Source organism: Equus quagga, chromosome 9 (genome assembly GCF_021613505.1).
Source record: "Equus quagga isolate Etosha38 chromosome 9, UCLA_HA_Equagga_1.0, whole genome shotgun sequence".
NCBI classification, from domain to species: domain Eukaryota; kingdom Metazoa; phylum Chordata; class Mammalia; order Perissodactyla; family Equidae; genus Equus; species Equus quagga.
Window position 1 is genome coordinate 48,262,201 of NC_060275.1, and position 16,748 is coordinate 48,278,948.

The window sequence follows — 16,748 nt, forward strand, 5'->3', positions numbered from 1 at the left end:
ACCTATGTTCATTCAAGAACAACCTTTTCAAGTAACTTAAAAGTTGGTAATTAGACAATTTATCACAAAGAAAGGAAACTCCTAAAATGTAGGTATTATTTATCTAGTCTATAGACTAGGCTTTCTAATAAACTATCAAAACAGTTATACTTTCGGTTGTAAAACTATCCTCTATTTGCTTCCACTTGGTTGGCTTTCAAAGGAAAAAAGTATTTCTCACTTTGAAACATTTTGTAGACAATGTGGAGATAGGTATTTTTGATGACACAACGTCAGCTGAAGAGCATTTGCTTTTTAATAAGGAAAACATGGAATTCTGGGTTATTAACATATATTTTTTACAATAAAAGAATATTCGGTCCACAGTCAGGAGATCTGCATTCTATTCATCGCTCCACTGATAAAAGGAATAATTACCTGGGATAAGTCAATTAGCCTTTTTGTGCCTGAGTTTCATTATCCGGACAATGGAGATAAGAATATCTGTGCTATATTATTCACAGGAATAGTCTGAGGATAAAGTAAAACACTAGAAAGCACTTTTATTTTTTCAAAACACAATATAAATGCTATGTCATGATATTGTTAATAATTTTACAGGGACCTCTTAGTGTTTCCCAGTCAGATATGTGCTTAACGTAGGCATTCCTACAAGATCACAGGTTGAATATTCAGTTTGATTTTATTTTAAAAATAATAAATCACAAAACTAAAATGTTTGAACAAGGTCACTTACCCCTCTCCCCAGGTGGTTAGTTAGTATCACTATTAACATCATTATTTTTACTTTTTAGCTATATGTTTAAAAGAGGAGATCTTGAATATGTCAGCCTAACTGGGAAAGTGTGTCCCTGGCACGGGCGGTTTTCAGAAGAAAAGCTGATCTTCCTAAGAGCCGTGTCCTCTGCTTTTACTTTAAAGTGCAGAACCTGGGTGCGGAGGGACAGAGCGGGAACTCCGGGTCTGTCACTGAGGAACCAGCTCCCTCAGAGAGGCCAGAGCAGCATGGATGCGGACATGCAGTCTGTTTTCGAAGTCGTAGCCAGAGAAATCCTCCTGTAAGACCAAAGAAAGATATTTACGGACTCTACCAGCTCAGCCTTCTGAAAGACAGCAGTATACACCACACTACGCGTGGGACTCCCCAATAAAAGCCCTCACACTCCTACTAAAGGCTTCACAGCAACTTGGTTTTCTTATTCTCCAAACCTCAAACTTCGTGTTCATTTTTAAAATGTCAACTGAGTGTCATTACTGCCATCTTTGGAAAATTTTCTTCATGTTATTCCTGAAATGGCAGTCTTAAGTAGTGCTCGATATAAGTTGCTGTTAGAAATTCTTCATTTAGGGGCCGGCCCCGTGGCTGAGTGGTTAAGTGTGCCCACTCCACTTTGGTGGCCCAGGGTTTCACTGGTTCAGATCCTGGGCTCGGACCTAGCACCTCTCATCAGGCCACGCTGAGGTGGCGTCCCACACAGTACAACCAGATGGACCCACAACTAGAATATACAGCTATTTACTGGGGGACTTCAGGGAGAAGAAGAAAATAAAGAAGATTGACAATAGATGTTAGCTCAGGGCCAATCTTCAAAAAAAAAAAGAAATTCTTAATTCAAGAACGTAGTTATGAGGGGCCGGCCTGGTGGTGTAGTGGTTAAGTACACATGCTCCTCTTCAGCGGCCCAGGGTTTGCGGGTTTGGATCCCGGGTGTGGATCTACACACAACGCTCATCAAGCCATGCTATGGCAGTGTCCCACATACAAAATAGAGGAAGACTGGCACAGATTTTAGCTCAGGGCCACTCTTCCTCAAGCAAAAATAAGAAGACTGGCAACAGGTGTTGTTAGCTCAGGGCCAATCTTCCTCACACACAAAAAAATGAACGTAGTTATGAAATCAAAAGTTACTTTCCCACTCAAACAAGAAGAGTACTTATAAAGCAGGATGAGCAATTTCATAGGAGTTTCTTATGATACCGGTAATTTCACTTAAAAATCAAGTGCTCAGTGATTCAATTAGTTATTACTTTTCCTTTCCGGAAATATCAATCAGAACAATCATTTCACAAAAATTCTTGAATTCAGACTCAAGTGTACACTCCAAAGGCTAAGAAGAGCCACTGGAAAGAGGAAGATTCAATTATTCTTACCTTTGCCTGAAGAAGTAGAGTTCTGCCTCTTGCTACAGTCTATGAACGTAAGAAAAACAGATTACCTCTTAATGTCTAAATTTATATATACGCAAGCAGAAAATGTTATACTAGGAGGATATGTTAATTAAAACAACTCACAGTAGGCATACAGGTGAGTTAACTGCTCATTCATGTATAATGACTCAGTTTTTCTTTAATATAATGGTGCTTAGAAATTTACATCAAGCCATTACTTGATAAATAATTTTTTATAATCTCCACTACTGTTCCATAAAGGATAATAACTTAAAAGAATTATAATACTTTAGGTTAAGCTCTTACTAAACAATCTAAAACTGATAACAATTAAAACATTTATCTGAAGTCTTGTATCTCCTTTTGAAGGCATTCCTGATTGAGGACATCAACTTCATTATTCAAGAAATGGACCAGTCTTGTTATATTTTATGTATATACTTTAAGGCTGCATTAAAAGTAAAAATTTCCTTAAAATAAAGAATATAGTGTTTGGAATTTCTACCAAAATCACATTTTCTATTTTGGTAAAATTAGAATTTCACATGAAAAGGCTTACCAATTAAAAGCTTATCTTTGACAAGATAGAATACATATTTAAGGGTTAGACTAAAATCATATTTCTGTTGATTTAGCTCAACTTTTAGAAAATTCACATATTTGAAAGCTGAGTTGAACGTACTAAAAATTAGACTTTTTATAAAGCCAATACTGTGTAATTAAGCTTCTAAAAGAAGGTACCAAGCAAATCCAGTACTAATGAAATCTTTTTTTTTTTAAACTGTCCCATTGTACTTAAATATACATCTTAGTAATTGTCAGCTTAAATTTATATGGTATTCTAAAATTTTTAAAGTAATCATACATGTCATCCTCATTTACTCTCACTACAATCTTTATTAAACTGGCAAGGCAGGTATTTTTATCCTGTTTTACATATTAGGAAGAAGGTAGGTGGCTAAGTAACTTAACCAGTATCGTAAACTAAAGTAAATGGCAGAGCTAGAATCACAGTGCACTTCTGTATTCTTCCAAATAAACCACACTGCAGCATATCACAGCATTCTAAAAAAGGCAATGATTTTCCCTCGAATGAACTTTTGTACAAAAAGTTACTTTTATAATTCTAATTCCAGAGCAGAAATCACCTTCTTGAACATAGTAAGATAGGATTAGTAGCTTCTTGGACTCACCCTAGGTGAAATTAAGGAAAACAAAACAAAAAAACACTATGTTCAATTAATTTATTCTAAATGAAGGATGCTTTGTGCCTGTTCATTGCATATTTTTGTTGATGGACATTATTTAATACATAAGGTCTTACCTCTGGTTTGTCTAATAGAAGACAGCCAAGTTCATAGCAAGCATATGGCTGAACATACAAGTTACTCTGACGAGACAGCTCATCTTTAACAGCTCGCTGAAAGAACTGAAAGCAATACAAATATTACTGGGATTCATTCATTTCCCTACTTAGGCTCATTTGCCTACTTAAGGCTCATCGCATCTTCAGGAGGCAGGAAGAGGGACTCATTTCTGTATTCTATATCAGACTTTCATTTCTTTTTGCATCTTTATTTCCTCCCATCCATCCTCATCTATATCTTAGAAGTCCTTTACATGCTTGTCTGGGGAGCTTCCTCCAGCATATGCTACCCATCAGTCAATCCAATTTGTGCTACTTATTTTTCCAGCTGACACGCTAGCCTCTACTGATTTTACTGCTGAGAACATCTTTATCTGCATCTTAAAGTCTGAAGATTCCATTTTATTATTTAAAACAGAAAGCAAGCACACAAGCCAAGAGCCATCTCTTGACACGTGTCTTGACTGTATCTTGTTGATACTTAAGCATATGATCTAAAACAAGCTATTCAGAGCCATGTAATAACCACTGTAACCCCACACTAAATAATTAATTTAAAATGATAATATCAGTGCATCAACACTGTAGGACTGAACAGCCAAAGTCTCCTATTACTGTACTCTTATTAATGAACTCTTTGAAAGAATATTCAAAACACCAACCAAACAAAAGCTCGGTTAGAAAAATCCCTTCAACTACATTTGAAGATAACGAATGGTTCTTTTTCATCTATGTACATAGAACATCCCAAGCTAAGAACTTTCCACACTTCACCTCCAGTACTGCATCAGCAATCTGCAGTCAGAGCAAAAGTGAACACACACTGACACGCCCGATCACTTTTGTATTTATCTAACTGTGAGGGTTTACTCCGCTCCTTCAAAACTGTCTGCATCCTCATTTCCTCCTCCTCCAATTGAGACTGTCATCTTTGATAAACAGCTAGTGCCAGAAAAGAAGCCATATGTAAAGAAGTACTTTAAGAACTTGAAGTTACATTAAAAATTAGTATGAACCATCATGAGCTTCTAGCATCTGAGAAGGTGACAAGAATCAAATAAAAGTGGATAAAGCTCACATTGCAGTGGGAGGTCTGGTTTTGTTTAACGCTTTTACACTTTTTTTATTCACAAGCAAATATGTAGGTTTTCACAGTTTATATTTCTTAGCCATGACAACATTTAACAGTTTACCTGAACAGCGTCTTCTGAGTTTCCTAGACATTTGTGTATGGCACCAAGAAGCAAATACTTTAATCCAATGACAGATGAATCGTCCACTGCATGGCAAGCTTAAAGAGAAGGGAAAAGAGAAGGAAGGAAATACAGTCCCTTAATTCCTTAAGTATCATCAAGAGTTAAGAATTTCATTGTTTAGTGACTTATTCAGTTCATGATTCTGTCCTCTAAAACTCAGAAGGTTCCCCGTCCTCACCAATCAGTGAGTACCCTTCGTCAAAGAAAGGCAAAGACATCAAACTTCACAATGCCCAGACAACTCAGAATTGCATCATACTGTTACCAAGTGAAAGAAGCTAATCTGCAAGATACGGCATGATTCCAACTATATGACAGTCTGGAAAACACAAAACTACGGAGGCAGTAAAGAAGATCCATGGTTGCCAGAGGCCTGGCGGGGGGAGGGACAAGCAGGTGGAGCACAGAGGATTTTTCAGGGAAGTGAAACTATTCTGTATGATACTATCTGTAAGAGTGGCTACATGTCATTGTACACTTATCAAATCCCACAGAATGTACAAAACAGAGCAGGAACCCTAATGTAAACTATGGACTTTGGGTGATGATGTGGCAGTGTTGGTCCAGCAGTTGTAACAAATGTTACTGATGTAACAAATCCTACTGATGAGGGATGCTGATGGTTACGGAGGCTGTGTGTGCATGTGTGTTTGTTGGGGGGTGTATGTGAAAACCTCTGTACTTTCTGCTCAGTTTTTCTGTGAATCTAAAACTGTTCTAAAAAATAAAGTCTATTAATATCATTTTAACTGCATCATATTAATTTCACAAACCAGGCAGCAGACACCTTTACAATGTTTATTATAAGGTGCTGCACTAGTCACTGAGATGGGATCAGACCTGATCCCTCCACTCATGAAGCTGCCATCTTCTGTGGAGGATGGGCACCCATGTAGGAGGATGCTATGGAAGGTTTTCAGGGAAATGAAAAGATGGAAATTGGAACCATAGTGGAGCTAACAGAAAAGGAAAAGAAGTAATTATTTCTGTGGACCAATAAAGATATTGATATTTGATAAGATTTTATACATAGATACATATTATACATACACATACATACATTTACACACATACAAATATACGTGTGTGTGTGTATATATATTTATGTGCGTGTGTGTGTGTATATCTATCTACATATACAAAATGCTCAAAGTTCCAGAACAAATAATTGAAGGCAACTGGAAGAGCTGGGTAGAGCAGCTAGGAGGTAAATATGAAGACCAGAGTTTGAACCTATAGAAGCAAGAGTTGCCTCAAAAAGCTAGGCTGAAGGGGCTGATCCAGTGGCATAGTGGTTGGGTTCATGCGCTCTGCTTTATCGGCCCAGGGTTTGCGAGTTCAGATCCCAGGCATGGACCTATGCACTGCTTATCAAGCCATGCTGTGGTGGCATCCCACACACAAAACAGAGGAAGATTGGTACAGACGTTAACTCAGGGACAATCTTCTTCAAACAATAAGAGGAAGACTGGTAACAGATGTTAGCTCAGAGCCAATTTTCCTCACCAAAAAAAAAGAAAAAGAAAAAGAAAAAGAGCTAGACTAAGAATAATCCCTCCATATAAAAAGAACTTTAATGATCCTAAGGCAGCAGTGTTGAGGAAGGGGAGATGCAGTTCATTTACTTTCTCATTCATTTAATACTTATTGAGCACTCACTCTGTGCCAGGCAGATGTAGGTGCTTGGAATACAGCAGTAAAAAGCAGAAAAAATCTCTGCCCTTAAGAAAGTAACATTTTGTGGAGGAAATAGACGATACAAAAGGCAAGTGGGTAAAACATGTGTGTTAAAGAAGTGTTAGCGCTAAGGGAAAAAATAAAGCTAGGAAGGTGAATGGGAATTTACATGTGTGTTGGAAAGGTACAGGTTAAGCCTCACTGAAAAGGTAACATTTGAGTAAAGCTCCAAAGGAAATGAGAGAAAGAGCCATGCAGATGTTCGCAGGAAGAGCATTTGCAGAGAGAGAGAAGAGCAAGTGCACAGGTACCGAGGCCAGCACATGCCTGGTGTGTTCAAGAACAACGAGGAGGAGCATGGCTGGAGCCTCGTGAGCGAGGGGGAAGAGCAGAGGGAGGCAACGGCACTGTGGGGAGAGGGGCAGGGCACTGGAGGCCACTGAATGGACGTGGGCTTTTCCTTTGAATGAGATGACACCATAGAGGGTTCTGAAAAGCAAAATGACACGACATGACTTAGGTTTTAATAGGATCACTCTGGCTGCTGTGCTGAGAATGCACAGAAACATCTTTAAAACGTGGAGAAAAAATGCAGTGAGGGGGGGAGATGGGTAGAGGGAGGGCTAAGAATGAAACCACAAGACAAAGACACAGGAATCCAACCAGCTCTGCTGATCGAGCAGGTACAGATGGGGACCCCAAGGAGCTCAGTGCACAAAGCTATGTGGGCCTAACGGAAAGAGTTTAATAAACGCATCACTATCACTCACTGCCAGGTTTTTCTGGAACTTAACTATTTCTCTACAAAAATCTTCACTGTACTCTACACGGTTGAATCAATTTGGATCATTACCACTTAACACTGGGGAATGATATAGTCTCATTAATAGACCTCAAAACTGAGTTAACTTTCAACAAAGACATTAAAGAATTATCTCATGTTTACTCCAGAGCCTGCCTCCCTCTCCATGACTACATCTTTGTTGTTAGTTTATTTTGACACCAGGAAAAGAGTTCAGAGAATATTCAGTCACATTAAGTGATAACTAGGCAGCATATATGTGAATAAGAATACATTTCCCAAGATAATTACTGTCTGTAAAACCATATATCTGGATGAATGCGTTTTCATTTTGACATAGCATCTCCTCTTGTAATCGTACTTCTGGCTGTGCAATTTAAACACCTTGATGCTCCCGGGAAGGTGAAGCCGCGTGTGGAAGAGCTTAAAGCTTTGCCACTCCGTGTGCTGCCCTCAGACCAGCAGCATCGACTCTCGCTCCTGTGGGAGCTGGGCCAGTCACCTCACTGTGCCGAGTTGGTTTCTTCACTATAAAATGGGTAGGACAGTATGTATTGTCTGCCTTTCTACTTCCCTGGCCTGCAGTGGGGAGCAAACTAAATAATTTGCCAGACTATGAAGATGAAGTGTCGTTCAAACGTCTGCCATTAAACCTTTACAAGAAATGTTACAGTATTCCTTTAATAACCAATAAAGCTTTATTTTACCTAAAGATTTAGGTTCTTCTCCTGTGAACTTTTCCTAAACTTATAAGGAAAATTACTTTAGGAAGGTTATATTACCACAGTTTTATGTTTTTTTAAATATATGAATCAAAAATGTAGGCTTCTAATTACACTCCCAGGTATCTACTAAGAGAAATGAGCATGCAACGTCCACACGAAGGACTTATGTTGTAGACTTATGTTCGTGACAGCTTTACTCGTGATAGCTAAAAACCCAGAAACGAACCAAGTGTCCAGTAACAGGAGAATGAAAGAACAATTGTGGAATAGGAATAGCCATACGATGGAGCACCACTCAGCCAGAAAGAGGAGCGAACTGATGACACAGCCTCCACTACGGAGCTCTCACAGGTGCCGGCTAAACACATGGAGCCCAGCACTGAAAGGTACACACTGTCTGAATCCACTTACACCAAGTTCAAGGACAGGCAAAAGTAATCCCTGGAGAGAGAAATCAGAACAGTGGATGCCTTGGCATGGGGACGGACTGAGAAGGGGCACAAGGGAAGTTCTAGGGGCGGTGGAAATGTTCTATTCTTGATTATGGTGGCAGATGCCATGGTGTATGTATTTGTCAAAACTCATTGAACTGTACACTTAGTATCCGTGCATTTTAATGAATGTGAGTCGAACCGAAATGAAACAAAGGGCTTTCACTGGGAAAAAACGTATGCTTCCAGCAGCCCCCACGGCTGTAGCATTAATAACATTTACACTCAGTGCATCACCATATGCTGCTAACAACGCGTGTCTGTACATTCCAGGGCTTCCTACTCCTGTCACCTAAGAGACTGAATTTTCTCAATCTCTGCGTCATTCATCCAGGAACGGCAGATGTGTTCTCTGTGAATCAGATAATATTAATGAGGACTCAAGGAACGAGCCGAGGAGCACAGTGTGGTTTTACCTTGACTCATCCTCTGGAGGTTGGGGAAGGAACAGTTGGGAAGGGCTTTCCACAGGTACAGCACTTCAATGGACGCCAGCACACACAGCCCTGTGCTGGGGGTTTGTTTCCGAAACCGCTCCGCCTGCGAGGAGTCAGAACGATTAGGCTACATTATTTTGAAAACAAATTCAAATTAAAAAAATATACTTTGGAGATATTTGAAAGTGCACGGTTCATATTTAACATGAACAGCACCCTCCTACAAAGGTGAAAATGCAAATTTCTCTCTCTATAAAAAAATTTTGCTTTCCAATTTTTAATATATTGGTAGCCATGCCTTCTATTCATTATTTCACTCATCTACTATCAAGATACAGGGTATATTTTGAAAACTTGGGGATGAAACTAGATTCATTTGAGTCCAAATCAAAGGAATTTATAGCGCTGGGTGACTCCATGGGTTTACATGGAGGATGGAATACTGAATGACTTTTAGCTATGGTTTTATTGACTTTTTTACTTTTTACTTACTGAGTGCTCTCAGTGGCATTCCATACCACAGTCTGGTTCATACTCGAACCATGTCATTAAATGTTCATTCAATAAAAACTTATAAAACTAAAATCATGGAAAATTCAGGATACGACAAATTGTCAATACAACCCATGATAATTCAGCTAAATTATATTCTTAAAAGTATAAAATAAATTAGGGACGTAGGCCAAGGACTGTAGTTACATTCTGCTGGTGAATTTTGTGCACACTTTTGTTCTTTATTAGGTCAAAATGTGACATGTTCACAATATCAAGACCAGCAGTCTGTATCTCTTGCCCAGGTTCTGCCAATCTGTATCCTTCTGAAACTCTTTAGAAAGATGCTTTCCCTCTCCAGATATGCTCATTAGCTCTACACGGTCTGTAATGTCTCTCCTTGTTGAAAAAAAACAACTGCTTTAATTCTTTGCAGCAAAAGAAGCACTTTCCACGCAGGACAGAGTACGACCATGGGGATAAATTCTCCCCACAGTGGTGAACTACATTTGCAAGACAAGTAAGTCACCAGCTTTTAATATGACTTCCTAAAACCTTTCTAAGTTAGTGTTGGTTACAATTGCTCATCATAAATAATCCACCAGGTCAATAGGTTCCAACATACCTTTTTCACTGAGAACTGTTCAATCTGATTGTTTTTCCTCTTGAAGAGTTTCTGAACTTCTTTAAAGACAATCTGTGCCCCATCCACATCACCAGTGGCTCCTTGACAAACTGTAAGAAACCATCATTGTATTTCTTAAGCATTAGGGGGAAGACGCCACTAAGGGCTACCTAGATTGATGGTACTTGGAAAATGTTACCAAAGAAAAAATGGGAGCAAATATATTTAAAAAGACTGCTACACAAAGGACCACACCATCCTGTTGATAGTCATTCCATTTATTCAACAACTGTTTCCTAGGTGCTGGGCTCCCAGAGCTTTGATGAGACAGATGGGAAAGCCATGGCGCTAGTCTTTTTGTTGGGGAGATGGTCTCGTATGCAACAAAATCCCCAGCTGCTGTCACAGTGTACAGTCTAATGGGAACCCACATGCTTAGAATGTGGAACAAAGAGAAATCTAGGAAAGAACAATGAGGAGCCAAGAGGATCATGACAGCTTCACTACAGAAAGAGGACACTTCTGTGCCTGGAAAGAAAGTCATGAATAAGTCTTACACAGGTTCGTTGGACACCTACCACTGACAAGCCACCAGTAAGAATGTGAAGAAACACACAAACTTGCACCCTGAAGAAACATAAATTTCAGCTGGAGAGAGAAGACATACACACGGTCCAATAGCTACAGTGTACAGAGTGACACGAGCCTTTAGAGTTGGAGAACCAAAGTACTTTTGGAAAAGCTCAGAAAGAGAAGGGACCATTTCTCTTTGGAGAGATGAGGAAAGCTTTGAGGAGATAGGAGTCCAGCTGAGCCTGGGAGGATGGTCTGCACACCATCTTCATCCCACCCAAGCTCCAGGCAAAGACTTAATCATCCTCCCTTTGTTTCACCTGCTCTCTGCCTTCTCCGAACTGCATACCAGCTTCAGTCCCACCTCCTTAAAAAAAATTTGCCAACCAGTCTTTGTCATCGTTTTCTTAACTCCTATGGCACAGAATTCATTTCTATTAATTATTTGTTAGATGCTATCTTTGTGAGATGTTTGCCTTTGTTAGATGTTTTTCAATCCTCAGTTGGAACGTCTGTTGGTTTGCTGGTTCCTCCTTCTTCATTCAAGCACCCCAAACTAGGTGGTCCTGTACTCACATTTTTGGGCTTCGTCAAGCAGAGCACAGGGCCATGGCATGTGAGAGGATGGGCTGCTATTGGCAGGGCCAAAGAAGCAGAAGCAGCAAGGCTTAGAGAAAGCTGAGGACATGGAGGTTATGGGAAAGGCAGAAGATTTCTACTGGGAGTGAGAGGGGTTAAGCTGAATATTCAAAGGGAGGGACAACCCCATTCCCAGTTACAGGAGCAGCCCTGGTCCAGATGTGGGGGTCTGAAGCCATCTAAAATGACCTCATCAGTTCCAGCTATAACATTTCAAAATCAGGAGGAAGCTCAGTGGTTGTTTTGTAAACCAACCCCATCATCGTAGATCAGAGGATACAGAGGTCCAGAAAAGTTAAAAGAGTTGCCTAAGGTCACACAGTAAACCAATGAAAAAGAAAATTTCTGCTACCCCTAGCCTGAGGTCTTCTGCAGAAAATTTATAACATTCTTACAGAGTCACACAATTTAAAAAACAGAGTGAGTGTGCAAGCAAGAATGAGAGAGTGTGTGCACAAGCCCTCCCATGTGCCATAAACAGCAATGGAATCAGATCTGACCCACCTTTGAAGCTCTACAGCACTAACGCCTCAGATCCTCAAGAATACACACCACCAATCCCTCTTGCAGTACAGTTACAGACAGCTGCTTTAAAAGATGCAGATGTTTGAAAGCATGAGCATCTCTGATTTATCCTAAATCTGAGACCTAAACAGAACTTAGAATGCTTGGCTCTTCCATTAAGACTAAGTTTATACCATTCCATAAGTGATAGTCTAACCTTTTTCGGTAACTTCTTATATAATTTCAAACTTACTGAAAAGTTGCAAGAATAGTACAGGGATATGATCCAGCCATTCCATTTCTGGGTACACACCCCAAGGAACTGAAAGCAGGGTCTCCAAGAAACCCATGTTCATTGCAGCATTATTCACAGTAGCCAAAAGGTGGAAGCAACCCAAATGTCCACTGACAGATAAATGGATAAACAAAATGTGGTATATACATACAATGGAATATTATTCAGCCTTAAAAATGAAGAAATTTCTGAAACATGCTACCACATGGATGAACCTTGAAGACATTATGCTAAGTGAAATAAGCCAGACACAAAGGACAAATATTGTATGATTTCACTTATCTTAGGGACCTAAAATAGTCAAATTCATAGAGACAGAGAGGAGAATGGTGGTTGCTGGGAGCTGTTGAGGGGGGGAACGGAGAGTTATTGTTTCGTGGGTTCAGAGTTTCAGTTCTGGATGATAAAGTTCTGGAGATGGATGCTGGCGATGGCTGCCTGACAGTGTGAACATACTTAATGCCACTGACCTATACGCTTAAAAATGGCTACCATGGTCAATTTTAAGTTATGTATATTTTACCACAGTTAAAAAAATACTGCAAGGAACTAGGCTGCTGGTGGCAGTGTTTCTGGTCCCTGAAGGCCCATCCTCTCCAGCTCTGCCTGTCCACATGGACCTGTCCTTCAGGGCCAAGTCTGATGGCAGCTCCTGCAAGACGCCTCCTCTGACAGCTTGACGGAAGCGTCTTTCCCTCTCCCGTGAACTCTCTGTGGTGGCACTATTCACACTCGTCTTATCACCTGCATAAAATCCCCTTGGAGAGCAGAGACTAGAGTCTTTCATGCTTTATCATCTCCTACAACTGGCATTTCATAAGATTTCCAATATTGCAGAATAAATGCTCCTCTGTATAGTCACATTGTGCATTTACTTCTTCATGTTCTACGCTCAACAAAGATTAGAAGGGAAATACCTGCCCATAATTGACCATGTGACTCAATTACACCTTAACGATCCTCGAGCTGTCATGCAGGCCTCTTTTTTTTGGTTCATCCACCTCTCAATGTGTTGGGTACACCAAGGTCGCTCCTTAAACAGTTGCTACTTTCATCTGAGATGGCTGTGAATTCTATAAAACAACTCTTAAAGTGTGAGACACGGTGTACTAACCAGGATATTGAAAATAATCCTATTCAAACATTAGCTACAGAACCATATGAAATGGATGCCCTGCGGGGATTGTAGTGAGGTGGGTGGCTATAAGAGGATTTCATACTGATCGCTAAGGGACTGCAGTTTTAGAACATCCAGGATCTACATACTAGCCACTGTTAATTCTATCTTATTTTAAGTAGATCAGTTAAGAGGATGGAACGACAGGAGATGTTTCATTAAATCCAAATACTCTGAGAAATACGGAGATATTTAAAATAATGTTTGGATTAGTCTTAAATTTAAAGTAAAAGAATGACTTAAATAGCTGCATAAGGACAACTCATTGTTAGAGGCAGAAAATGTACAACCACTGCATGGGTCTCTTCAATTCCCACCTCTACAATTACAGTTCACAACTGCACTGAATGTCGCTCAGGCACAGATAACCCTTTTGTCCACCAGGTGGCAGCATATCTTTACCTATCTCCTTATACAAGGGCTTAAAGGCAAGGAACTCTCATATTTCTATCAGAAATTAGAGGTGTTTCTGCTATAACGATACACAGTGTAAAAATACCTTGTGTTATGCAAAATCACAGTGTAACTGTAACAGAGTTAATACGTCAAACAGGTTAGAGCCAACTACTCTGAAATCTGTGCAACTTTGTAACCAAAGCACTGACGATCCAAACAAAAACATTAATACAATTACAGAGACACGTTACCATCTTAAAAATTCTTTAAATTCCTAATAAATAAAAAATATATCATAGAAACTAAAGGAGAGAGGTAAGGGTAGGCTGAGGCTACTCAGAGCAAAATGCACAAAAATAGGGAGAACTTCACAATAAGCATTTCCAAGACAGAGCATGTGACTAAACCAGCTCAGAGTGGGAGAGTGGGGGAGGGGCATGGCATGCAGAACTGAAGAGACTGGGCTCAGCTGGGTCAGTGAACACTGTATTCAGCTGCTATTTACTCAGTAGCACAAGACATTAATATGCTGGGGAACACTGAGGAAGAACACAACTTCTGCATCTTCCCACTGTCATTCTCCCATCCGCCAACACATGTGACCCAACTCAGGACAGAAGAGGTCTACTCACCCGCAGTTAAATAGGCATAATAGCACTGTGACCACCGGGACTCATTTTTTAGCCTCTCAAAGGAATCAAATGCATCCTTGAAATTCAGCTCTATCATGCTGCACCAACCTATGAAAGAAACATTTTTAGGATACAACCCTATAGTAGTGAGCTTCAATATCCCATCTTTAAGCTACAAACCTTTGATACTGCTGACTGTCCTTCTCTGTGAGTGGTGTATGTGCACTACCTGAAAACTTAAAAACTGATCTTTTTTCTCTTAAATATTTTCAGTGTGACATTTTGAGGACAACAGGGCATTTCTATTTTACAACCAATTAAGCAGTATAGAAGAAAGTGGTGTAAAGATTTCTATGAACACACTCCAGTTTGTTTCCTCCAGTTGTGAGATTAACCCAAGTATGCAATAGGCCCCGGTACAGAAAAACAATATCATCAGATTCTATGTATAGTGACCACCTCAAAAAGTCTTAAAGCACTCACCTGCTCCTTAATGATTACTATTAATTCTCAAATCATTGTGTGAAGAAGAGAGCAGTCAGAAAGTAAATACTTTCCCACCCTCCCTCTGCAAGCTGGCAGTGGAGCTGAGAAAGGACCCCGTCTTTCCTGGATCAAAACACTGTAGACTGGCATTCTGATAAGAAGTGGCAACAATGAACACGCAAGGAATTTATTCCCACGGTTACAATAGTACCCTCTGTGTGCCAAGGCCTGGGCCAGGAGCTTGCTATAAATTCTCTCTAATCTGGCTAGAGCCTCGCAAATGTGGCTGATGGTGTCCTTATTTCACCAAGGAGAAAACCTAAGGCATGAAGAGCTTATGTGACTTGCCCAAGGCCACGCAGCTAACAAGGAAGAACTGAGGACTGAAGGCCATTACTCTCTCCCATCCATGATCTTGTCTCCATAAAACACAATTCTGGTATCAGGTGCATCACAAGTAGTTGTGGCATCTTGGACCTGCCATTTGAACTATAGGGATGAGGCAATCTACGCTTCTGGAAAACTCAGTGTCAAATTCTATGGGATAGGATATGAAATTGACATATTTTGGAGTAAAAATGGGGGTTAGTTATTTCCATTGTGTAACAGATATCAAGAGAAGATTTGAATTAAATGCAAAATAGAGGTGGGAGGCAGCACTGAACCTGAATAAGCCGCCTGATTTCTGATTTTGCTACTTTTCTCCCCCAAGTTAACTTTCCTAAGGCCTTAGTGTTGGATTCAATGATTTTGAAGCTTTCTAACAAACCTGGAAATGTACACAAAAAAAGGGCCACTATAACCATTTCACAATATACACACATATCAAATCATTGTGTTGTCCACCTTAAAGTAATACCATGCTATATGCCAACTATATCTCAACAAAACTGGAAGAAAAAACAAAGATACCAGGATCTTAAGAGGAAAAAAAGGCCACTAAATCTAGGCCCTTTAATTCAAGTTCTTGAAATACACACTATTCTACGTTATGGCTACTCAACAGACTATATAAAAATACATTTTCCACTGGATTATACCTCATATCCCCTCCCTAAACCATAAGAGGCATTTAAAACATATTGTTGGGGCAGCCTGGTGGTGTAGTGGTTAAGTTTGTGCACTCCATTTTGGTGGCCCAGGGACCGTGGCTTCAGATCTCAGGCATGGACCCACCCACCACTCATCAAGCCATGCTGTGGTGGTGTCCCACACACAAAATAGAGGAAGACTGACACAGATGTTAGCTTAGAGCCAATGTTTCTCAAGCAAAAAGAGGAAGGTTGGCAACAGATCTTAGCTCAGGGCCAATCTTCCTCACCAAGAAAAACCCTAAAAAACACATAATATTCTTTATTGGGCAGCTCCCAATATTTTAGTAATGTAAACAGTTACATAAAAGGATTATGGAATTACTAATGTAACAGGACAGGAGAATTTTAGTGCAGTCAGCAAGAAACTGACAGTGACAACTTTGGGGAAAACCTTAGGCAAATAAATGCTTCCGCGTTTCGTCATCACTTCATCTCTAGGAGGGAGAAACAGAAGGGAGCAGCGAACACATGGGGAGGGCCTTCCATGTGCACCCTGCCTGATGCTCTTCCTGTGATTCCATGTGAAGCTCACAACCGCCACGAGGGAGGTGCCATAACTCCAATGGGAACTACGAGGGCAGCTGCAACTTGTCCCAGGTCCCTGAGCCAGTCGGCCAACAGCTGGGACTGTAATCCATGGGCCCAGCTCTCTCCTACGCCATGCTTTTCTCCTCAGGTTAACACTGATTGGGGGGGGAGGAGAAAATAGTTCTGAATTCTAATGTGCAGTCCAATGGGGTGTTTACAAATGCTTTTCAGTCAACTCACTTAACATTACCTACTGTCCTAAAATCAAAATGTTAGAAAGAATGAATTATAAAGAAGAAATGAGAATCATTGAGATAAGTATCATCAATTGTGCTTTGATAACAAAGTCCTGTTATTAAAAAGGGAACAAGCATTTTACAGAGA

The 16,748-nt window shown here is 40.1% G+C and overlaps 1 protein-coding gene across 4 annotated transcripts in view; it reads right to left on the minus strand.

Annotated features, from left to right (window-relative positions):
- Positions 1-277: 277 nt before the first annotated feature.
- TTC39C (tetratricopeptide repeat domain 39C) overlaps positions 278-16,748 on the minus strand; it is a 105,419-nt gene continuing 88,948 nt past the window's right edge. For all 4 annotated transcript variants that reach the window (XM_046672380.1, XM_046672382.1, XM_046672384.1 and 1 more), the window contains 7 exons: positions 14,257-14,364; positions 10,041-10,150; positions 8,903-9,026; positions 4,729-4,826; positions 3,494-3,598; positions 2,152-2,190; positions 278-1,056 (listed from right to left, as the gene is read on the minus strand). In XM_046672380.1, coding sequence (XP_046528336.1) covers positions 967-1,056; positions 2,152-2,190; positions 3,494-3,598; positions 4,729-4,826; positions 8,903-9,026; positions 10,041-10,150; positions 14,257-14,364 — 674 coding nt within the window. In that variant the 3' untranslated portion in view covers positions 278-966. The remainder of the gene's footprint in view (positions 1,057-2,151; positions 2,191-3,493; positions 3,599-4,728; positions 4,827-8,902; positions 9,027-10,040; positions 10,151-14,256; positions 14,365-16,748) is intronic.